We start from the raw sequence: 26,402 nt of genomic DNA, 5'->3' as shown, positions 1-26,402 counted from the left end.
GGCTCGGGGCTAAAATCAACACCTCCGTTTCAAAAACAACAAACTCGAAATAATTTGAATCAATTTGATAAAATTATTATAATTGATTGGTTATCTCCAATTGCGTTCAAATTGATATCGTTAGATCAAGAAGAAATTGATATAATTATCCAAACAACAAAACAAATCATACATATGGTTTTAATACAATTTTAAAGTTCAGTAGGGTTTTGTAATTCTTATCTGTCTCTTAACTTAGTAAAATGTGCTTTATTTTATTTGAAATGTTTGCAGTTTTTCTTTAGTTGTCTTGCAAGTTGGACTAGAACCACTTATAAATACGGAGTTGAAGTTTAACACATTGCTTCTGATCAGATTCTAAAGATTTTTGTATGGTCAGCGTCACCTGATTCTGCATGTAGGATTGACTCAACATGATGGAACTCTACAAGCCAACCAGTCTACATCAAACACACGAAATTTATCATACCATTATATTTGTTTGATAGATTTTTTTTTTTAAATAATTTTTGGCATTAGATTCAACTCCTGAATTCGATACTACGTTCATATATTATACAATATTATGTCTAACAAACTTCATAAGCATAATACAAAATAATCATCATATTTTTAAGTTATTTCCGTATTTATGCCATTTAATGCCACCATGCGAATTTGTATAAAAACCCTGAATATTTTAGTTTAGTTAGTTTTAGTTCTGGTTATATATAAAGGATCCCTACATACAACGAACGAAATAAAACAAATGATGATGAAACGTGATCGCTTTCCATCGATAACAAATATCAACTTTTCGCAATTAGGAAAATTCATTGACTAATACAAAGTAAGCAATCTATCCAACCAAAATATTGAAGACGTTATAATAACTTGGCTTGATATTTTGAGTTATATTCAAACTGAGAAGAGATTATTTATTTAAAAAAAAAATGTAGATATACTTTAGTAAATTTACATTCACATGAACAGATATAAAAATTATTCACATTTTTAATACTAATGTTCGATAGTGCTTATAAAAGAATTATAAAGATTCCATCTACGTTCCGTCCTCCCAGGTATTCGATCCCGTTAACAGTATTACCTGAGTAATCAGTCACTCAATGACATTCCTTACAAATTGAAGACGATCACCGTCGTGATTTAACTGACCGTGACCGTTCGGCGTGTGTCGTGAACGTTCGCAGACAAAAAGCTCAACCGATTATCAAATTAGCTTCTATATATGTATTTAATATTTATAGTAAAAGAATTAAACACTAATTATTCGTAAATGTATTTAAAAAGTCGATGAATAAACCTTAAACCTTTACGAGTATTTTTTAAGAAGCTGATTGGAACCGAACGTTGCTGTGGTTAATAAGGATCCTGACAGAAGTTAGGCTAAAACAACGAAAAATCAAAATTATTAGTAAGAAAAAACTAGCATTATACATAATTATATATAAGTAGATATAGAAATATGTGTATATATCAAAAAATTGCAAAGAACGGAGTGGGAGAAAACAAAAAAAAATAATAGTAGAAAATGCCACTGATACTAGTCAAAGTAAACATATATACGATATTTACCTATATATACTAGTGGGTCTCCCCCGAAACTACGCGTTTGTTAAAAATAGTTTTAAGAAATTTCGAAACTCAACTGAAGTCACTTATCTACCTTTGTCACCGAAATGATGTAAGCTGTTTTAAATGAAATTTTAATATCAAATAGTATACATTAGTTCAGTTAGAATTGGAGTTTGTCGAAAACAATTTACCATTTAATATTGTTTACGTTTTTTTTCTTAATCAACTCTCTAACCGGTCTACAGCGCCAATGTCTTTAGGCGGTGGTAACCATCAGGTAGCCCATTTGCCTATCCGCCTACCTATACCTATAACGAAAAAATTAAAATCAAATTTAAGCTAAGAAATAATAATTAACGACTAACAATACGCAATATGATAAAAGCAATTTTAAAGTGGCTCCATAGTATCTTATTATTAGACAATAAAAGTTCTAAATATAGTATTTAAATCGCTGGATGGTACCAGGAACACGGACGCTGAGACAGGAAATTTCGCAAATGAACATTTGACATCTATATTGACAATAATATCTAAAAATATAATATTTCATAGAAAATAATCTAGGCAACCGGAACAAAGCCGCTATGATGACTATAATTTTCTCTGAAACATTATAAACCCCACAAGAAGATACATCAGACGCGTCAAATGTAACAGCTTCCGTGACCGCTCTGTTATTATATTAAACATTCTATTGTATTGACAACGATTTCACTAAAAGCCTTTTTTTATATTATACCGCAAACATTAATCCTGCATCGTATGTATTACAGGAATGGCTAATGTACTGGCTGATGGTGAGGCACTATGGTGTGAAATAATTTAAAAAAGGCAATTGATTTTTAGGATTTTGGTCGTAGCGCCTTTGCCTGTAACAATACACAGATAAATAATGATTCGCAATTACTTAGTGGACAGCACACGGATACTTTAATTAAGTGAATACGGATTCGTGAATTTATTAACTTTTTATTTTACTGTGAACATCACAATATAAATTCTGCTCTAAGTCTTGTTACATTGTGTTAAAATCTAAATAAAGCATATTAAGGTCGGCTTTTCAATCGTCTTTTCACAGAAATATATTAAATCTAAAGCACGGGATGGCTGTTGGCTGTAAACCCGTCGTCTAGATTTGTCACTGAAAATTAATTCAATAATAAACTGGTTAAAAACATCAAAGATTGATTTTCTTTTTCATATCCTACAAGATACGTTTATGCTGCGTAGCGAACGTAACCGAATGCGATCACTAGTCGCAAATAATCACTTTGAAAAACCTTAATATCCGCCAACATACACACCGCGTGTGGCCTCATATTAAATTAACATAATCATATAAATTTTGATAACTTTAGAGGGGAAATCTGGGATTTTTTTGCTCATGAATATTTATAAAAGAAGGCTATTGTTTTAAAACAATACGGTTTAGACAAATTGAGATATTATGGCATTTATTGATACAATATAAACGATAGCAATTTTTCATTTAGGCAATTTGATTAATAACTTAATATTAAGTTAACGACCGACATGAGTTTAACATAGTTTGGTTCGTCGCTAATTTGGGACCTAAGTCTATAAAGGATTGCCACTAAATATAATAATGGTTTTAATGTATTTAAAAATAATTTAGAATATCATATTATTAACTATTTTTTTTATTGGAAATAAGTTGGCAGGCCAATGTTGTTTTGGCCAGTGTAAGAAATAATACCCACCTCTCACATCGCCAATGCGCCACCAACCTTGGGAATTAAGATGTTTTGTTTAGTGCGCGCAGTTAACAGTATAACTACAACTGGATCACGGTTATATTGAGAACATTGTAATTTTGCGGTATAATATGACAAGTGCGTGGTACCTACTTAGACAAGCTTACATAGCCCGACCACCAAGTATACTAGGTATAAAACTAAAAAAAAAGTTTTCTGTTTAGTTTTAGCTTGGTCAAAACATTCGATCCGACATCAAAACTCCTTAACTAATTCATTTTGACACTCGGAAGTCAACCCGGAACAGAATCGTATGTAACGGGTCAACCCTTGCTCTGCGGATCCTGTTACAATCGGCCCCATGCTTTTTGTGGTCTAGCAAATTATTACACCCGACTTATTTTTGTGTCCCGTTTTAAAACGTTTTGATTGCGGTATTCACTTTTGAGGTTGAAGAGTTGGATGGTTTGTTTTTTTTTACCAACCCTTAAAACAATCAAAACCAAGCGGATAAGATCATGTACCGACTCAGATTTAATTTTAACTTTATTTTAGAGTCTTTTTTTTCATTCAGATTCAGTTTGGTCATAATTCTATGTACATACATTGCAACAGGATTTTTTTATTTGCCAAGTCTGAATTTAAGTTTCATTAAAATATATTTAAAAAATTGAGAATATTGATTTTTATTGTTAATCGTTTATAACTTCATATATTATAATATATATAAATAAATATTTTTTTTCAAGTATTACTTAACATATAGTTTTAGTAATTATATTATATAGGTACCTATTAAATACAATTAAAAAAAAAACATGTTGAAATATAACTCAAACTTATATTTTATTTTTTATATTAAATTTAAAAGTATTTTTCCATTTATACTTAAACTTATTTCCCATATTATGGAAAGTAAAAAAAAACTACCTAACTGTACCGACCGAGTTTTTTTCACAGCGCGAAATCCGAGCGTCGTTGAAGAGTTAATGGCGCGTGAAACGAAGCTAAAAAACAAACTGGATGAATATTAACACGCTGTCGACTGTCATGTCATAATAAAGTTAGATTTTATAACTGATACATCAATATCGTATTAGATACTTTATTTTAAATGTCACTTTCACACTCAAACATGTCGTATGAGAAGATAAAGTATAAAACTTTTTGAACAAATCTACCTCGCTTTTTTTTAAAAAAAAAAAGCTACTCGATATCGCTTAATATAACAATAATATTTATTCCATATTCGGATTGATTAGAAATTGAAATAGCGCTAAAAAAAAAAACCTTTTAGCAAAATTTATTTATTATGTATTCATTATGATAAGTACTAATTTTACACGAAAAATCCAGGGAAATATATCAAGTCTTTGGTATTAACCAAAGTCGAGAAAAATAGTGGTCAACGGTTGGCCACTAAGTGCACGCACACTAGTAACGTAGTATGACGTTTCGTGTCAAACGGAGCTGTCACGCACACCATCAATCAATGAATGGACGTTTTGTACGATAGTGGTTTCCGATTGTATTATTTATAAGCTAATATTAAAAAAAAGATCTAAAATTTAATCCAATTAATAATACTTAACGTAAATCCGTGATTTTGGCGTACATGTGAACGAAATTCTGAAAATCCTAAAGACCACCTGGGGAAGAAAGATGCTACAACATGGAGCTTTTAAGAAACAATGGATTTGATACGGCATTATAGATAGATATATCGGCTAGGTGATCTCTTTTGTCACTGTGGTGTTACAGCTAATCAACATACCGAATATTTTAAGATATTTATGTTTAACTTTATTTACATATAACTAAGTTATATATACATAAGCGTGTATTTAATTCCTCACCTTATATAATAACACACACACACACATAAATGTTAACAATAAACGTAATTATTTTTATTTATTTTTCTAACATCTATAAAATATTTAAAATAAATCTGTTTTTAATAACAAATATAATTCTATAGAGAGTATTATTTATTAAATAATTAATCATATAATATATAGGTAATTAATCTATACGTATATAATCAAACTAATTAACGCATCCATTTTATCTAACATCAATGTAACTTTGGGCCACCTACAGTCCCGTGTTGAGTTTCACCCACCTCGAGCACCTAGTGAAAACTATATCACTGGGTTCGATTCCCGGGTCACTCGGTGTCGTATGCCGACTGGTTTGCGAGGGAAAAATTTTAAGTTGCACCTACCTGTGTTTTAAATTTATTTTTTCTTTTTTTTTTCATTGAAGGCTTAATTATAAGCTTAATTGTTGTGATTTATTTAAAGCACTCAATAATATTGGATTTTAAGTAGGTATATTTCCTAGTATAGAATTCGTTACGAAATTGCAACGAATAATAAAATATTCTTATAATTTATTACTCCTTGCAATAAAATAATTTAGTTTAATAAAATTTTTACTGAAACGGTGAAAAGTGTTCAGTGTCCCTCTATTATACTAAAGGCCTCTCAATTACATGTGGTATAATTTCACCCAACCAAGGTAGATTTCACGTTTACCACCAAGCACAAGATAAATTGTAAACAACAATAGACAATAAAACTAAGTGATGCTTGTAATCGAACACATTATCGTCGATCAAAATGCGCATGTACTATAGACAACATTATACAGTTATGATGATTATTTACATTATTATAAAAAAAACACCCATGAACGACCAGACAATCTATTATTAAAAAAAAAACATAACTTATAAATTTTATTGACTAGCGGTTGCGTATTAGATATTATGTTTAGTATGTTGAAATGTTGCAAATTGCAAAATATAAACTAAAAAATTATGATATACATATATTAAGTATAAAAATATATCATTTTTAATTATATTTCAAAGTTAAAGACAACATTCTTTACGATATCACACTTTAATGGTATTAGGTATTTGTCCTAAAATATTATTTACATTTAAATTGAATTAAATAACATTGATACAATTCATATGTATCGGAAAAATTATCTTCATTTGTATACGAAACTTTTGTCTTATACTTGTGTATAAGAAACAGTTATTATTAAAAAAAAACTTTCATTATAAACGTATGTCACCCGCGACCTTGCAACAACCCTCTATCCTCATCCTTTACACAGTATCAATAAATGACGCCAATACTACCACACAACTATTACAAGTTATAAAAATAGGCTTAAGCCAAGGTATACTAACAATCCTGTATACGCACGCACACGGGGGAAGAAATAATTAATGATGATTGGCCTCAAATTACCCTCTCGAAGCGTAGATCTATCTCCCTCGCACCCCCGTCAAAAACCGCGCCCAACTCTCTCTAATAAACCTGGAAAATATATAAGGGGGCCAGGTAAACGGGAACGTCAGAACCCTTCGGGATACCGTTGTGAACGCACCTGTGTATCGTTCGAGTCAACATGGCCGCCGAAACTTACGGACATCGTGTATTGTATTCTGAAAAGGACATGTTTCCAACTGATGTCATGTTGGAATATTCTACGGAAGAATGTTACTTGCCCTGGCCGAGGTCACCCGACTCGGGCCGGTCGAGCTTGGAGCCGACGCCGTCCATGGATGGAAGCAACCAGGAGTCACCGACTCACATCGCGTACAGAGGATTACCGAGCGATCTAGGCTTAGAAGACAGTTCAGAGGATTTGGACCTGGAAGGTTCTGGAAAGAGACGTGGCCGAGCGACCAGTCAGGCTGTTTTAAGACGACGTCGCCTCGCAGCGAACGCCAGGGAAAGAAGACGTATGCAGAATTTGAATAAAGCCTTCGACAGACTGCGCGGTCATCTGCCGTCTCTCGGAGCTGATCGCCAGCTCTCCAAGTACGAGACACTCCAAATGGCCCAGACATACATCGCTGCGTTATACGAACTATTGCAATAGTATCGCGGTATGTTCAGTGATGTTAATTAGATGAGTTATTTATTGAACAATAATATCAGTTGCCGAAAGAGATTCGTAAGTTAGGAGTATTGCCAAATTTTTTATCTGTTCTAGAATTTAGTGACGTACAGGGATATTTATTATCTATATTTAAGTACAGTGTTCGTTACCACGTAGGTGTAATTACGTCTGATTAAGTTTAAACATTTCGTATACCGTGTTTAAAATTGTTTACGCTTATGTTGAACTTGCAATCGATTTAACTTAATTTTTATTTAATGTAATCCGTCCTACCGATATATTTATTTAGTTTTTTTAAATTTTGAAATGCTAAATTATTAGCTTGAATAATTTAACACGATGAATTACTTAGCGTGTGTCTATTAAGTTAGAACATCTTGCCAATTAAGTATTATGCGTGAATTACATTCCGATAGATAAAAATGTATTGTAATAGTGTTAGTAAATAAATGTAAATTAATTCACTATTAGATAGTATATAGTTTATTGTATTAAAATGTTTTGTAAATAAAAGAATGTTTAAATAAATGTTGAAATTTTATTTATAATCTTAGTAGGAATATTTTTATGAGTTTTGAATTTGTATGCCTATACAATTTAACACTTCGTACCCATAATACAGTTTGGAGATGAAGCCTCCATTGAAGTATGGTAATGTGCGATTTAAAAATCAGAAGATTACCTATTCCATATCATAATTAACTTCTATAGCATATGTATATTACAGCAAAAAAAAACAATATATAAGGAATACTAATTTTTAAATATATATAAAATCAGTGGTCAAACGTTTTAGCATTACCTATATATAAAAAATTAAATGTAATAATATTATTATAGTTTTACAAGTAAAAACAATCAAAATTTTATTTATGTATAAAAAAAATTAATGATGAAAAATACTCAGAAACATTTACTTCAGATATTTTTGAAACAGATCTTCGAGAATATTATGTCTTCGTAATTCAATCGTAACCTGTTGATAAGATTTTCATGGCTCAGTAGCTAAAAGTAGCAGTCGCGGGTTCCATCCTTCTACTCGGAGGCTATATCTATATTACCAGTATACCTTTCCTTATATATATTCTTTATTAAATATAATAATTATATTCTGATTGCATTATAATTCATTTCGTGATAGCATTTCCTACTTAGCTCAATAGAGCTTAGTTAGGGCTATATTTGAAAGACTTCAATTTTATTAAAAAAAATGATAAACACAAGTTATGCACGTGCCCGCATATAAATAAACTATATATTTTGGAGTATTATGTACCTTTAGTAGTTTAATAGATATGGAAATATAGTTTGAAGCATATTCTACCACGCTGCTCCAATGCGGCTTGGTGGAATACACAAGTGGCAGAATTTCATTGAAATTAGAAACATGCAGGTTTCCTCACGGTGTTTTCATTCACCGCCGAGCATAAGATGAATTATAAACACAAATTAAGCACATGAAAATTCAGTGGTGCCTGCCTGGGCTTGAACCCGAAATCATCGGTTACTAATACTACTACTTTATAATAACTAAAATAAAAGTAGCTAATGAGTTTCTAGCTAATTCTTTTAATGAAAATCTAAATCGGAAATTAGTTTTTTTTTTTACGTTAAAATTCAATTATACCACACAAAGACGCGCACAGAGCATCGTATAGAGATAATTGAGATAATTATGGGTTAACATAAACGGTCATGTAGGTATAGTTAGGTACCTGAGAGTTTTATCCTTAATACAGATTATCAAAATAACCTAACTACCACCATGAGTTTAATCCTAAATTTGCCTGTGTTTCTTGACTCGTTGGTGCAATGGCTAGATAGATACTGAGGTCCCGAGATCAAAACCCCAGGTCGAGCCAATAAAAAGTTAATGCGTTTTTGTATTGAAAAATTCTTAGTAACAGCCCCTGCTTCAAAGAGCACGTAAAGACTAAGCCTAAACTCTCGCCGGTCGTGAATGGTCGTAGAAATGTCGGTGAATGGAGACTGCAGCTGTTTTTGTGTAAGAGTGCATTTGCTTGTGAACTAACTATATTCTGCGTAGTTGACTGGTCTCCCTTGAGATTGGCCGACGTGGCCAAAATTGGCCCATACAACATCGTCATCATTATCATATTATCTTCCGAATTTTCGTTGGTCAAGTATAAGATCGCATATCCCGATACCAGATATTCACAGCCCTGGTCGGATCAATAAAAAGTAAATCGATAATTCTGTAGAGAAATACGCAAGAGTTTAGAAGTCACATATCCGTTCGACCTGCCCAAAACTAATTCCGGTCGAGTTGGATTTTCCGTCTCGTCCTATCATATATATGTGAGAGAATATAATAAAGTACTTGTACACTGTGATATATCCCGTGGATGCGAATAATGTTCGGAAGATGAAATCACCTGTGACGTAATCATCCGTCTAGCCTGTGACGTCATCAGCTTTAGACGGGAGTTTTGTGGCTCTTACCCATTATAGGGAAAACTTCTTGGTGGATCATTTTTATACAATACATATGAATCGATTACATTCCAACACGCTACCGTACCTACATATTATTATATTATATTTTATAAGAGTGGTGCACATAACATAAATAAACTCTCGAACAAGACATTTCGTATTTGGCATTTAAGTTCAGTTGAATTACGTTTAGAATTATTGGAATAATAATTTTGTTTTGATTACAAAACGTATGATAAATAAGAAATATAAACTCGACGATAAAATATACGTTATATAAATCGTTTTTAAAGCTTTAAAATAATAAATATTGATTTTATTAATGGTTATAATATATAGGGAAGTAATAATGGCCATAAGGACAGCCCAGTATAAAGTTATTATATGAATAGTGAAATGCTTTGACTATTTAAAAATAAAAATCTTTGTTTTAAGCTCAGCAAACGTGTTTTTATATAAAAACATTGACATTTGAATTTTCGTTATTAATGTAATTTGAGCCGAGAATAATTGAATATAACTATACTAAAAAGAATAAGAAACACTACCTAAAATGAAAAAAAAAACTCTCCAGAGTTATGTATAAAAAATGTCAAACAACAATAATTGTCGTATCCATAGCTTTATGGATCTATTATTCACTATGTACAGTGCGCGTGCGTTATGCCTCGACGCTTATTGGTCGTTCGTCCACCAATCCAGTACTGGATAGTTAAGCACGCGCAAAGAGTCATTGAATAGGTACTCAATTATATGTATTTTTTTTGAAGATCCGCGGTTTTTTCCTTTCATTTTATTTCTTTATAGTAGATAGAACCTTTTTTATTGGTATTTTTATTGTGTTTCAAATATGAGACGATAAGAGATATATTGTTTAAAAGAAGGCAGCGGCATTATTCTATACTATGTAGAGATGTTAGAAAAAAATTTGTCAAGATAACGTGGAGTAGGATAAAGATTGTTTCTAAATTGTCATAGTTTATTCTTAGTTGTATTATTAATTTCAAAATTCTAGTAAATTGTTATATTAACTACATAAGCACTAATATACTCACTATAAATGAAATTAATTAAGGCTTCTTAACACGTGCGCTATTTATTAAAGTTATTTACACTCGCCCGAGTTCAACTCGGAGGGAGTACCGATGCGCTAACAAGATATTCTTAACAATTCCCATCGCTCACGAATTGTGCTTATCATGCAAAAAATTCGACATCCACCGGCATTTCACAATGCAAACGAAAATCCTAATAACAACTTATCAAAAACACCAAGTATCGCGTATGACTCGTCGAATTTGACAGCTGTCACTCCTGACAGCTCTCGCCCTTGACAGCTGTCAGAATCGCAGCATTAAGACGTGACGCGTGATACGGAACCGTTGATTAAGTTCGCACGTATCGAGCTTTAATTATATAGCGGGACAGGGATGGGGTGTTAATAACCATGTTTTAATATAGATTATGATATCTTAAATTTTTACTAAAATTTTAAGAAAATTGGTTCTTTAATTTTTTAATATTAATGAGGGCTAGGTATGGTTTGGAACGATTAAAGCATTATCGTGACATGCCCCGGGATTTTTGACTCTATATATAATAAACTTGTTACCGCGCTCGGCATCGCTCACATTTTAGGGGTGGTCATGTGTTAGACTTAAAAGGAAACCTATGTAGTTTCTTGGTGTTTCCTACCAAATTTCATCACATTCAGTGGTTTGGCGGTGAAAGCGTAACAGACGGACAGACTTTTGCATTTATATTATTAGTTAAGTATAGTATCTTATATTTTGTTTAATTTTTTAATTTTGTTTCGTTTAATTTTGTTTAACTTTATTCATAATTTTTTAAGATTTCCGTTACGTTTGTTGATTTAATTTATTGTATAAAGTTACCTATTCGGTTTTATGTATGTTAGACTTTGTTTTTAATTTTTATTATTGTGTAATTAGTATCAGTGAAAACTTAGCAGATGTATGTAATATTGTATATTTTTATTTCATAAGTTTCATCTCATTGTTTGTTTCCCTAAAATAAATAAATAAATAGATAATAATTAATTCTAATAATTTAATATAATTTCGAAAGTGAGTTTTTTTTGTTTGCACGTTTTCATATTTTAACTGCTCCGCCGATTAACAATACGATTTTGCATACACGTTGTCGGTATAAAAAAGAACATAGGGTACTTAACACCTGCCCCCCTCTGCAAACGGGCGAAGCCTTGGGCGAAAACTAGTTATTAATAAAGAAACTATATCATATAGAAAAGATTTTTAAATAATCTACTAAATTGGTCAGAAGTCATATAAGAGACGTTACACTTTACTTTTATAAAATACTAATTATGTCATTAATTAAAAGGGTCACAATTACTGGTTTTAGAACTATTGCCATATCCGAACTCGCTGACTTTTTATATGTAGTCTATGTTCTTCCTTGGAATATAAGTTTTCTTCATAACAAATATTATCAAATTGGATCCAGTGTTTTGACCATAAAAAGGACAGACAGACAGAGTTATTTTTTAATTTATAATATCAATAGGATCCGTTATCGCCAACTGTTTCAGCCTCTTCGTTGAATTTTATTAATTAACTAGCGACCCACCCGGCTTCGCACGAGTACAATGCTAATACTAAATATACTACAGAATGTTTTACAACGTTCACAGTTTTTCCGTCAAAATTATCAGTGTTTCTCTACTATATTGTATATGTATTATACATATAAAGCTTCCTCTTGACCTATCCATTAAAAAAAACCGCATCAAAATGCGTTGTGTAATTTCAAAAATCTAAACATACACAGAGACAGACAGCGGTAAGCTTTGTTTTATACTATGTAATGATGATGATTACAACTTTCTGTTTAAACCCTATATAGAGTTAATCAATCTTTATTCTTACTAAAGTAACGGCTATCGGTCCCAATAAAAGTCTAGTCCACATTCAACGGACACTCAAAAAGTTTATTTTCAATTACACATAAGTAGTAATATAAAAAATAAAGGCGCATCAGACAGGAAATAGTTGATTTCAGCTCTAAAACTTACAATTTATATTTTCAACTCAAAACAACTCAATAACACTTATTGTTTTGGAACAAGGTCGAATTCCATTTGGCAGGAGTTTTACAAAGGGAAGGGTAAATGCTGGTGAGGGGAGGACATCTGCGAAATTAGCATAGCTCTGACTGATTGTACTGTCACTCTGGAGATTGTGACGTAGGCAGTCTTTCTGTCTGATAACATTCAAACTAAGAACTACTATATAACTAAGTATATGGTTAGGGGATCAAATTATATACTATTTACTAGTTCATAATGTATTGTGTGTGTGGAATCTACATTTCGAACGGTTGTATGGTACATAGTTAACGTTGTACGTTTAAATACTTGAATAAATTTTATATTTACTTTGAACAATAATTATATATATATATATATATAATCCGACAATGACATTTTGGTAATAATCTTATTTATCGTATGTAATTATATTTTATTTCCCTAATTAATTATCAACGTCAAACGAATTCAATATAAAGTAACTGAGTCTTCAATTCTAATTAGTGAAATTACACGCTCACAAACACTGGGGTCACAGATAGTTATAATGTATTTCAATGATGATAGCAACAGCACTGATCCAGCTATGAGCCACATGATATCAAGTGACCACCTTCGTCCATTGTCACTGGTTCTGTTTCTGCCATGCCACTTCTTGCAACATAAATTAATCTATATTACTTTTTTTTATTCTTATAGACGTATCTCCACAGATTTGTTATCTGTGCCTTTAGAGTATCCTTAATTTGTATTTTTTTAATTTTCGAATCATGCATATTTTTATTACCAGACAGTAGTAAATAATAATACCCATATAATTCTTTTGTCTGTAAAGACGCTATTTCTGTGACTCTTCAAAGCTTTCGCTTTGAAGAGTCACAGAAAGCAAAGCAAAATTTAGCATAGAATAAATACTGATCAGGTGGTACCCGAAGTACTTAACTAAAGTACTAGTTTGTGTAATTCTGGACTGAGAGACGTCAACCGTGCTGGGGACAGAGGAACGTACATGTAGTGTATCAGTAAATATTCTAATAAATATCTAATAAATATATAAGTTATAAGATCAGGATTAAATGTATTTGAATACCGATGTAATTACTAAGACGAAATAATTTACAAGGGTCGATTGTAAGACAATTACGTTTGGAAGGTCGAACGAAATTAAAGTTAATCTTGAGTTCACGAGTTACAGACGCAAAGACGGACAGACGGACAGGATGTGTCGCAATTACGCTGTCGGCTAAACTATAGCAAGTAAAAGTTGAAATTAGATCGAAATTGTTTGGGAGTTATTTTGACTGATTGTGCGGGGAGAAAGGGTAATGCATTTGCATATAAAAGCAGAGATATACAGAAGATTTCTATCTGACATAATATATTATATATAAGACGTAATATATATGTATTAATATCATACGGATAAATGGTCCAAATATTTAAAATTATTCTCGTCCTACATTACGTATGTATTTGAATTCTGAATCTTATTTTACAAAGTTCTTTAATTCGGAAGAACTGGCAATAAAACTCAAGAGATACTCTGTTCGACTGATTCAATTACACTGGCTATTAAATATAATTGAAATATTTATTAATTAATCTTTTTCGAGGTGACTAAACCTAACTATAAAATAAAATAATAATAGATAACCAGTTGAACATGATTTTACATATAATAAAAAAAATAAAAATAAATTTATTGACATGAAAAGTTACATACAAATAGTTACATACAACATAGTCACAAAATATCCAGTGGTCCCGCACTAGGCAAGCCTGTCTTGCGGGTACCAACTACCGGTTACAATTTCAAATGTTTAAACGAGAGCTCGAGAGATATTTGGCTTAAGCGAACTTAAATACCGCCTGTATTGTAAATTTAAATTATTCAATAATTTCCTTTATTACACAGCTACGTCTCGGTTTCACAGGGATAGCATAAGGGTCTACATCGAACCTTCATATTAAAGGATAAAATTAACGTGAAAATTCCTTTTATTTAAGAACACCCTTATATGTAAACTTATACTTTATAATACAAAAAAAATGTTGTTTTACCTTCATGGGCAACAACTCACCAAAGCTTCATCACAATCGGATGAAAAGTTACCTACACATAGAGAACAGGCATACATACATTCATTCATATTTATTAAGAAGAAGAATATCCTACGTTATATCTGTTAAGAATACAAATGATTAAATTAAAAATAAATGTATTACCAACATCGAAAGCGGAACTTATTCCTATGGATCAATTAAAAAATAAATAATGACGTCACAGCACCACCCATTCGGTAGTCGAAATGAATTATGATAAAGTTGTAATAATTAATAAAAACAAGTTCATCGAGGCGTGGTTCTTTCCATTAATAAACAAAGCTTAAAAAATTAACTTAACAAAAAAGGTTTCAAAAAATTTAAAGGAGATTAATATAGATACCACTTAATTACCTCAAGAATTATTTCCTCATTATAATCTTATATCGTTATTTATTTAATTAACCTCCTCGTCGGGATTATTCGGGCCCTTTCGGAATTCGTCAGTTGCCGTGTCTTGGAGAGCACGTGAAGCTTATCCTGCGTCCGATTTGTCGTCGTGTGTGATTCCTCACCCACCAGTATGAGAATGAGGGAATACACAGTGCACCTCTCACCTCCTGTACAGGTGACTAGAGTCAGTTATAAAACGCAAACAATCTAATTGCATTTGTTATCCTGGAATAGCCGGATATATTCATTATCATATTAATACTTACTAATATGCATTTTAATTAAAAATTATCAAAATTTATAACAAGTAATTATTCAAGGTGATCAGGTTTTCTTAACTATTTTTTCTGCAAGGCAGTGGCTTAGCTGAGTCGCTGGCATTGCTGACGATTATAGACGACTGTTACCTGTTATGGTAAGTACCATCATCGTGCTTTAACGGGCAATAAAAAAAAACTTGCAGACTTTAATATTCTGGTCATAAAATAGTTTAAAACCAAATGTTACAGTAACATTCTTTAGTTGAAAAGTGTTATAAAAGAGTATTCCAAAATGATGTAACTTGTGAAATATCAAATCTTCAGTTTAATAACTTAACTTTAAGCCTTATTTTCATTTCCATTTTCCATTTGGGCGCCTTAGCGTTTCGCCTTTTCACGTACGAAATAGCATTGAAATTTACTTTAAATGTTTATGTGGCATTTATATAATATCATATAATATCATAGTCAAGTTGATTTCACAGGTTTAAATCCGGTCAGGAATTACTGAGTTTTCACAAGCTTATTTTGTTTTTATGCAAAACAACCTTAAGAAAAAGATGCAAGGCTCCTTTCTTCTTTAGAGGGAAGGAGGCATTCGTCCAGCAGTGGGATATTAACGGCCTGTTAATTTTTTACTTTTACACAATAGATTCAGTCAGCAGCCCGCGCCTAGATCACCTGTCACGGCCCTCGATACAAATTGCCAGTCGATATCAATGTAAAAATCTATGAGAACGTAACCAATAGTAATTTATCGCATTTAAAAGAAGCATAAAAGTTATCTCCATAAAAATCTTCATCGGGAGCCAGAGCGAAACAAACAATAAAACATAAGGAGCTCCCCGTGCGTGCAGGACGGAGCAATACGAGCGACAGAGAGGGAACCGCGCACTTCTTCCGGTTGCGCCGGCGCAGGTGACACGAAATTTATTCCGAATTTGAAAACCGAGGTATATTTTATTCGAAATGATTCAAACGGCTTTTTAAATATGGACATCTTTTATTCTGCGGCAACGGTTGACAGTTTTATATTTGTCGTCGGTAAAGTCGCGGACAAAAACTTATGATTTATACGAAAATAATACGGTGATGAGAGGCGCGGGGCTGTCATAGAGTTAGTAATGCAGATCTGGACACCTCAATATAACGCGAACTTTGATGTTAAGTAATTGTAATTACGCCATGCCTATACATTACTTAACGTTGCTTATATATTCGTACAAGAGACTTAATTTTTTATATGAGTACTAAAGTATGTTTTAACCATAATATACAATGGATTCGTTTTAACCATAATATACAATGGATTCCGAGATGGCGCAGCGGTTAAATCGAATGAAGGTTGCCGGCTTAAGCTTGATCAAGCGCCGTACGATTTACATGTTTAGAGATTATCTCGTGCTCGGCGGTGACTGAAAATATTGTGGGTAAACCTGTCACACGTGTTTGCGTCAACCCGATTTTGAGCGAAGTGGGTAAAACAATACCCGCCCCAGATAGAAGATATTAGTGCAGACTAGTGGGTAAACAACAACTTGTATATCTTTACTTTGTGGGGGTAAGGCTTTGTGCCTACCACCACCACGTAGGTACCATGTAGGTACCACCCACTATAAATAGCAATACTTACTATTGTTTGTAATGTAGTAGTATTTGATTATCTATAAAATCATCTATCCTGTCAACGTACGGCCAAAACTAGAGTCTAGAAAGTTAAAATATAAAAAAAGTTAAGATAATCATCCGCTAAGAAGGGATTTCCAATTTACTTAAAAACTGTGGGGGTGTAATAAATGTTGCAGCTTTGTATGCTTGCAGATTTTACTCGTAAGTCGGTACGGACAACTGATTTTTTATTTATGTTTAATATGGCCAACACTTGTCCGAAGTGTCACATCTGCGTCGTCGTCATCTACATATCATTGAGACGTTCCGCGCGCCCATCCACACTCATCTTGATCTCGTAAATCCAATCCCGACGCACTGATGTTATCAAATTTATTTCACACGGGATTTCTAATTTGCACTTTTGTTTTCTTGCATTTATTACACAGAACTGTCTCCGTAGTCTGTCAGAGACGCATGGGATGTCAGGGGATAATAAAGTATTATGAGAGTAAACATGATAATTCAATTTAAATCTTTAATAAATCTAGAAGCGTTATACTTACTTGTTGATTGTCAAAAATCTATCACCGGTTCGGAAATAAATACCTCTGGTCGAGAAGAACCGACGGAAGAAACTCTAGGATTTATTTTAAAAAGTATAATTATAGTTATTGTGTATTAATTATAATGCAAATAAAGAAATATATAAGAATTATATGTACTTAATCTGTAGATATTTAGAAACTAATATTGTTATATGTTATTTTAGTATTATTGTTGTAAATAGTATTCGCCTAAGTATATAAATTTAAAATTACAGATTAGAAACATCTGTTAATGCACTTACAACCTTATACTCACCCCTGAGTTACACCGACCTACTAACCTATAGCTGAGATACAAAGATTTACTTTTGCAATAAAATTATTTTAAAGCGTTTGTCTTTTAAAGCGCTATCAAAAACGTAGTAACGTGAACGATACACAAAAATTAGCCACCTGATAGAAATTGATCACCATCACATACATAGAAATTGGCGTTGTAATACATCAACATCAACAACATCCTCACCTTACATCACCTCACCCTACAAACCGGAACACAACAATACTAAGTATAGCGTCTGCTGCTTGCCGTTAGAATATAAGACGAGTGGATGGTGCTTACAGAGACGTGCTTGCACAAGCCCTACCACCAACTGATATATGAATAAATTTAAATAAATTATTTATAATACATTTAATGTCTATTCATTATGCCCGTAAACATCTATTTTTGTTAAAGAGTAAGTTTGGACTTTATTTTACCACACCCTAACACTGCAGTTTGGATAAAAATGTCACAAAAAATCTCCCAATATACATTCTTTTACGAGATAAGATAAAGGAACAAATTAAATAGACACGTGAAAAATCAATACTATTTTCTTGGTTAAGCCTTTACCTAATAAATTGTAAAAAATCGATTAATAAATTGAACCCGCGATATTCTGTTAGGGTCTCCGCGTTCCACGGTCTCATCTCATCGTATATAACATCTAATTAAATATGTTCCTTAATATTCGTTTACAATGTAACATTAGCATAATTATGTCGTTCGTATCAATTTCGTTATGGCTGACAAATGAAAGTCGTTTCATAAGAAATAAGTTATGCCTTATTAACGACTCCCGAATTTCTCGGTTATTTGTAAAGTGGACATTTTTTTATTATTAAAATGCCATAAATAACTGGTTTATGATACTTTAGTGGTATTTAACAGATATTAAAATGTCATTTGATAAAAATAAAGGATTGGGCGACCGTTTCTTTGATTTGAAATATGTTAGATTCGTCGATTTTAATTTCGGTTTTGAGAATAATTTTCTTTTATACAATAATAGTTTCTGCTCGCGGCTTTGCCCGTGTATTTGGGTGTGGGGGTTGGGTCAAGTGTTAGGTACCCTGAATCTTTTAATGTACCCTTGACAATGCGTCTGCAAAATCTCATGATGATCGGTTGCGTAGGTAAGACGTGAAAGCATAACAAACAAACAAAGATATTTTCGCATTGTTTGCACAAATAATTCTATAGATATAGTATTATACCTCTAGTCGTTTTAATTTTTTTGTATTTCATATACAAAACTACGCAAATGCAATGGTACATCAATGTTTCGTGTTGTTGTCATAATTTTTTTTATTTATATTTTAATTGTTCATTCATGACAATTACATTTGAAAAACTACAACATCAAATACGACTATTAAAACGCACTTTAATTTTATTGTTAATTAATTAAGTTCGATTATTTAGATTTTGTTTATTTATTTATAAATACATGCCGCGTTAGAAGCATTATAGTCTTGTCCTTTTTTAAATCGGTCTTTCTAAGGTATTTAAGAGATATACACTTATTTAAGTTCTCTATTTGTTTGCGCGAACTGACACTTCTTCTCAAACAACATTGTCGTAATAAGCTACATCTCTATAAGTATGTTACTTATATGCGTCATATGAATTAAAAAAAATATTTTCATCATTAATTAATATCCTCTTAAATGACATAAATAGATCTCATTCGATAAATATACTGGTAAAATCTTCTAAATATTTGAATCACCAAAAATAGTGACTAACTACCGGCTACCTCTGGCCTCGGGATTCTAGAATCTATGACAAAAAATCTTAAACAATTCATTCTTTCACTACCGTATCGCCGTTTCAGACAAATATTTAAAAAAAATGATGCTTCAATTAAACATTCGGAACGGTTTGAGTAAGAAGTTATCCTTGTTGAATCTTTGGTAGTTTTTAACTTTGACTGTTAATTAGTTAGTTATACTAATTTTATAATAATTTGAGTATTTGATTATAGTCTAAAATAGTTGTATATTGTTGTGTTTTAGTTTGCAGTGTAACTGAGAAAATATAAATAGTATATGTTTATAAAATCGTCCATAGTTTGTTTAATTTGTTGTATAATCTCCGAAATTAAAGATCCCATTTTGGGCTCTTTGGTTTTCATCAGATTTCCTGTGTGAGAAGTGATCTTTCTTTCAGTGCCAGTATCGGCCAAAGTTCTTTTACCATCAGGAACCTATTTTACCTCATAAACTGCATTCACCAGTTGTAGCTCGTAATGAAATATGAAACATCTAAATTATATTCCAAGCAGACTGCCACGTATTCCCTACCTATAATCAGACATTAATTTTACAGATAAATATGTCCGCGTATTATGTAGACGAGAATATATCCTCATTATGCTATGAAATCGCATAACAATGATCGAATGTAACGCATTGCGACCGGACGCGACCTCACCGTTAATCTTACGAGGTTATTTTAAAACGGAAGTCGTCAGATAGATGGGCGTAATCCGACAAATTGGGCTTCCGGGCAAATTTCCCACAGCCGAGTATGAATTAATAAGGAGAAAATAAATATCCGAGGCTCTCTCGACGTTCGTTAACTTTGCTGATATAAATGGGAAGATAAGTTTGTTTGGTTGTCATTTATATTATTCTGTTATAGATCGTTTTATTTTGTAATGTTTGTACTGGAAACTACTAAATGTTGGCGTCTTGGAATAGAAACGACGTCCGTCTGAGGATGTCTCCTACGAGATCGCACCTCGTGTCAGATCGTGGTAGGGTAGGGTTGAGAGCGCTTCCGCTCTTAGCATTTCAGGTGAATTAAAGTTAAATTAGAATAAGATTGCAACAGGCAAAAAGGTCACCTGATAGTATGGTCGCTCATAGACAATGGCACTGTAAGAAACATCGAAAATTCCTTACATCGCCAATATGTTACCAATCTTGGGAACTAAGATGTTATATGTCTTGTGGCTTTAGTTACACTGGTTCACTCACCCTTCAAGTAAGTATTGCTGGTTGGCAGTATATCTTACCTACCCAGTGAACAATGTCCAACCACCAAGTAAATGTGTATTAGTTTGTTTTGATTGCAACTAGTGATCGAGCCACCATTTCGTCGCGTCTCGAGTCAAGGACTGACGCCGCTCCACAGATATATAATTCCCTCTCCACTCGATACAATTATAACACACACGTAAGAGTATTAACACAATATAAAGGATCAAATTCAGAAATATAAATCTTCTATTCGGTATAAATTGGTCAAATTAAGGATAGCCCGAAATCAATCGAATTAGCTACCAACCGCCACAAAGGACGCCGATGTAATTCAAGATTATAATATTTATTAGCCGGTCGATTTAAAAATGTATATATAATATTGGTTTTCCTGGAAATTTAACGGTCTACTTTATTTTTGCGGGTGTGAAGTTGCTTAATGTGTGTACAGAGTATTGTTATATCAGATCATGTCAGAGAAATTAATTATTTAAAAACGCCCTTTTCCTGTAAGAACTTGACTTGTATTAATTGAATTTGCTTTGTAAATGGAAGACATTACGTTAGAAAAACATAATAAATTATTTGACTTGGTTATAGGCCATTTTTGTCAAGTTTTACTTAGAAGGATGAGCGAGCTAATGTTAATGCAGACTTCTTTGTTCCCAAGGTCGGTGGCGCATTGGTATTGTAAGGATATAAAGTATGTCTTGTAGCACCAATGTAGGTATATGGGTGGATGATAAGATGGTGCATTCCTAATTTAAATAAAAAAACGTATTATCGTAGATAACTTTTGATTGATATTGATATTCTATTGTTTAAATTAAAATTATTTTACCTTATTTTATGCTAGATTGATGCCCAGATGTGTCGAATAATACAGTAAATTCTACGTCACTAATTTTCAATATATTTTAATCCATTTGTTTTTTTTATTTAAAATAATATTCCATGTTTACTCTGTGGCTACTAAGTAGTCAATCGGCACGCGCGATATAAACGTCGCCCGCGGCGCCGCTCGCGTTTTCACGCCAATACTCGCATTAGTGTCAATCAAGGCTACCAGATGGTGATCTTGTTGGCTTATCTTATTTGAAATTAGGTTCATTTGAATTAGACTTCTGTAAAAAATATATAATTTCGAAAATTATATCAAAATACGCGAACACGGAATTTGAATCCGGAACAGAGACACGATTGAGTTATATCGTGCTGGACAAAGGGCTCCGCTCCTCTTAAGGAAAACTCTGATCTTATTCCCCTTATATCATTTATTGACACAAGGAAAATCTTGGAAAATATCAAGCTTTTTCTTCTAACCCCTGCGATGTCAGCCGTTCACACGGATCAAAGAGCTGCACTATTATGTATGACGTATACGTCGTGTTTCGCTTGTGGTCTCTAAACACACCAAGAACTCCTTGTTTATATCACGAACCTATCTCCAATTGTGCGTTTTTTTAACACAAAATTGTAATTATGGCTGGTAAAATATATATGGGTACCTACCCACTCATCATATATTCTACCGCCCATGTAAGGAATGGTTAATATTTCTCCGACTAAGGTCGGTGGTGTCCACTTACCATCATGTGGCACATTTGTCCTAACTATATTATTAAAAAAGGAAAAAATATTATAAGCCGCTAATTTCGTGGCCACACTGTTAAGCAAACCGCAACTCTCCTTGAAAGTAATGTATAATAAGGCCGTCCATTCATCAATTCAATTGTATACATACATTGTTGCTGAAGCCTTTACATCCACTAATATCATAAATGTGAAAGTCAGAGGGTTTTTCTTATCTCTACATCTCAATACGTATTGATACTTGTTCTAGGTACTTGTAAATTTTGGTATAAAAGAGACATATACTGTTTAAATTGATTCAAGGTTTTAATCCAGCGAAGTCTTTTTACATTAGCAGCCTGTAAATTTCCCACTGCTGGGCCAAGGCCTCCTCTCCCTTTGAGGAGAAGGTTTGGAGCATATTCCTACACGCTGCTCCAATGCGGGTTGATGCAATACACATGGGGCAGAATTTCGTTGAAATAAGACACATGCAGGCTTCCTCACGATGTTTTCCTTCACAGCCAAGCACGAGATGAATTACTAATAATAATAATAAACACAAATTAAGCCCATGAAATTCAGTTGTGCTTGCCTAGGTTTGAACTCGAAATCATCGGTTAAGATGCACGCGTTCTAACCACTGGGCCATAACGGCTCAGCGAAGTCTTGATGAAAGACAAATTAAAATGTCCTTGTAACAAAATTTCGATCACAGTCACCGGAGTGGTGACCAACCAACTCTACACTGCACAGTGTTTTGTGCACACACACAAGTTCACTTTCAACTATTTTCTCACTGTCATACTGCCTTCAAGTCGTCTTAGTATTTAATATTTCAAACAAGTACACACACACATACTACATATATACAAATCATCGAATACTAACTACGCTTTTTATCATCTATATATTCTTGTCTAGTAATAAGAATTAGGTGTTCGTTTCTATATCAAAGTTCCACAGCTATTTTTAACTTGGCATATTAATTAATTTAAATCTCATGTCAAAAGAACATTAATAAATGAAGCATATCACCCAATACAAGACTCTATTCATGATAAAAAGCTTGGACTTATCGATTTCCTGATAGGATAATATATCGATATATAGCCTATCTATTTGACGATGCGAAAAATAAAGTATCAATTATTGTAATCAGTATATATTATGAGTTTAAAAATGGTTATTTATTAACGAAAGTTGAAAATAATAATAAATTGATTGAAAAATCCATCTTTTTAAACGTTTGTCACGTGACACAAAACGCTCCTTATCGGTCGGGTTTATAATGACGTCACTCGCTTGTTAACCTCGTTTGCCTACTGTATGTGGATTATATGTGTCACAGATTACAATACAGGCAAGTGACGTCACCGACCCCATTACAGCGCCATATTGCAAAAGTAGCGTTTTCGCGCGCTATTTAAATATTTAATATAATATTTTTAGCAAATATATACTAGAATTTAAAAACATAACTTTAACTGGGTTACTTGACCTCGAAATAATATAAAATGGATTTTAAAAACCAGTCAAATAGCCTATTGTACTTTACTAACATACTGTGTAATCATTTAAATGGTGGAAAAGAGTAACTTAGTTTCTTGCCTGTTTTCTTTGTTAGAATCTACTTTACAAACCGGTGCTAGCTTCACATTTAATTCAATAATGTAACCAGTAATTTAAAACAGTAAATAATTAGCCTACTTGAAAAAATAGTTGAAATTTTGACGCTTCAAAATGGCTTCATTGTATTGAATGTTCTAGAACGGCTGGATCTGAATTATTTTAACTAAATTTTATTGTAATCCCCAACTGAAATATACCGCTGGTATCGATTTCAGATTACAATTAAAACCTTTTAAGAAATCCAAAGTTTTTCAGATTTTATAGCATTTTCAAATATTTTTAAGTCAGTGTTAATTTTAATTTAAATAATTAGTTTAGAGCTCCGTCACTATAATAACTTTATCTATACATTTATCTTTATTATCTTATGTCGTGATGGCCCAGTCTTTAGAAGTCAATCTTAGCCGATGATACCGAGTTCAAACCCGGGCTAGCACCCTGAATTTTCAATTCATTCTTAGCGTTGAATGAAAACATCATCGTGTATCTGCGTGTGGTGGATGATAATACCACTGATGTATCTACCAACCCGTATGAAGTATATTGAATCAGCGTGATGAAGTAATATATAACCCGTCATCTCAAAATGAAGAGCAAGTCTTAACCCAGCCGTGGAATGTGTACAGTCTGTAACTTTTTTGAAATATATTCCAAAAATAGGATTTTGGAACGACAATGTTTAATATCCTTAGGTTGATGATGTTATTTTTTCATAATTCATTCATTTGTATTGTATTGTATTTAACGTTTATGACATCGCAACGAATAGTTTTATCTAAAATTTGGTACAAGTAAAATTTTCGTTCGAAAATTTAAGTTTAAATATAATTGAATATTCTCGTTTAAAAACCACAAACAACCGTATACGAAGTCCGTAAATAATTTGAAATTTCTCAAAATCATATTTTTTTAAATTGCACTGCACAATATGCATCCGGCACAGACAATAACTAATTGGTAAGTTCAAGATCAGAAAAATCCTCAACAAAGCGAAACGTTTTAAATTCGTACGTTTCAAACGAGACGCAATTATTCTCAAGAAAACATATCTTCATAAGGATGTTTATAATGAGTGCTTCATGAGCACGTAATCGGTTAAGTTTTGAAATTAAAACGATTTTTTTTAAATGGACACGAGTAATCAATACTTATGGTATACATGCGAAAGTAGCTCTGTCTGTCTGTTATTCTTCCACGTGACCGTGAATCTGAACCGCTAAATCGAACTTCATATAATTTGGTATCAAGTAAGCTGAATGTGGTGTGAAGGACATAGATTACTTGATGTATTGACGATTCAGAAACGCTTCATTGTGGAGTTTACTTGAATAAAAAAAAATTGATTTGATTTGACGACCAACCCCTAAAACGTGAGCGAAGCAGGGCTTAGGAGTGTAATGTTTATTTACAATATAATACTTACGTTGATCTTGTGGCTCGATGTAAGGCCGCAGATCTTGAGATCATGGGTTCAAACCACAGGTCGGTACGATAAACATATCGGGTTTTTCTATCGAAATTTATTCAGTAGTCCTCGGGGTCTGGAAGTTTGAAGTATGTACATACCAGTTGGTCCTGCATCTGAACTTTTTCCGATCGTGTCAAATTTGCCGTTCCATGGGATTAAATAACGGAATGTGTTTATGCACACACTTGTGCACTGTAATTCGTCCTGTGCTATAAATTGTGCTGATCTCCCTTGAAATAGGCTACCGTAACTGAAATCGGTCAGGGCGACTTCATTAATAATTTACAAAATCAATTCAATGAGTGTATTTAAATAAAAATTCGAAATAGCTTTTTAAAAATCCATGACCACGTCGCATAGCGGCAAGAATATTAGAGCATATCCCTGATTCTCTAAACGAATAATCCCAGCTCTCCTGTTACCAGTAGAAATAATAAGGTCGTTTGTTATATGTTTAAGAGACTTGGTGATAGGGCTTTGTGCAAGGCCGTCGGGGTAGGTACCACCCACTGTCATATATTCTACCGCTAAGCAGGAATACTTGGTATTGTTGTGTTCCGATTTGAAGGATGAGTAAGCCAGTGTAACTACAGACGCAAACGACAGAATAGGTCAGTTCCATAGGATGCAATCAAGCTTACCCGAATTTTAACCAGCGATATTTAGGCTTTTTCGTCTGTTCGACATAATAGGAATCTAGTAAAGCCAAGTAATTAAAATGTAGTTTTTTATGTTTAAATAAAGATATAACATAAATCT

At 32.8% G+C, this 26,402-nt stretch overlaps 1 protein-coding gene across 1 annotated transcript; it reads left to right on the top strand.

Annotated features, from left to right (window-relative positions):
- The first annotated feature begins 6,677 nt into the window (after nucleotides 1-6,677).
- On the top strand, nucleotides 6,678-7,293 carry LOC125067427 (protein atonal-like). The gene has a single exon (XM_047676031.1). It carries the CDS (start codon nucleotides 6,723-6,725, stop codon nucleotides 7,197-7,199), a length of 477 nt encoding a protein of 158 aa, XP_047531987.1. The 5' UTR covers nucleotides 6,678-6,722; the 3' UTR covers nucleotides 7,200-7,293.
- Nucleotides 7,294-26,402: the final 19,109 nt, after the last annotated feature.

This window comes from Vanessa atalanta, chromosome 11 (genome assembly GCF_905147765.1).
Source record: "Vanessa atalanta chromosome 11, ilVanAtal1.2, whole genome shotgun sequence".
Lineage (NCBI taxonomy): Eukaryota > Metazoa > Arthropoda > Insecta > Lepidoptera > Nymphalidae > Vanessa > Vanessa atalanta.
The sequence above is the reverse complement of the archived record's forward strand: the minus strand, read 5'-3'. Positions and strand labels throughout refer to the sequence as shown.

Bases quoted from the DNA above. Each gene is read 5' to 3' on its own strand.
- LOC125067427 (XM_047676031.1), top strand. From the start codon at position 6,723: ATGGCCGCCGAAACTTACGGACATCGTGTATTGTATTCTGAAAAGGAC.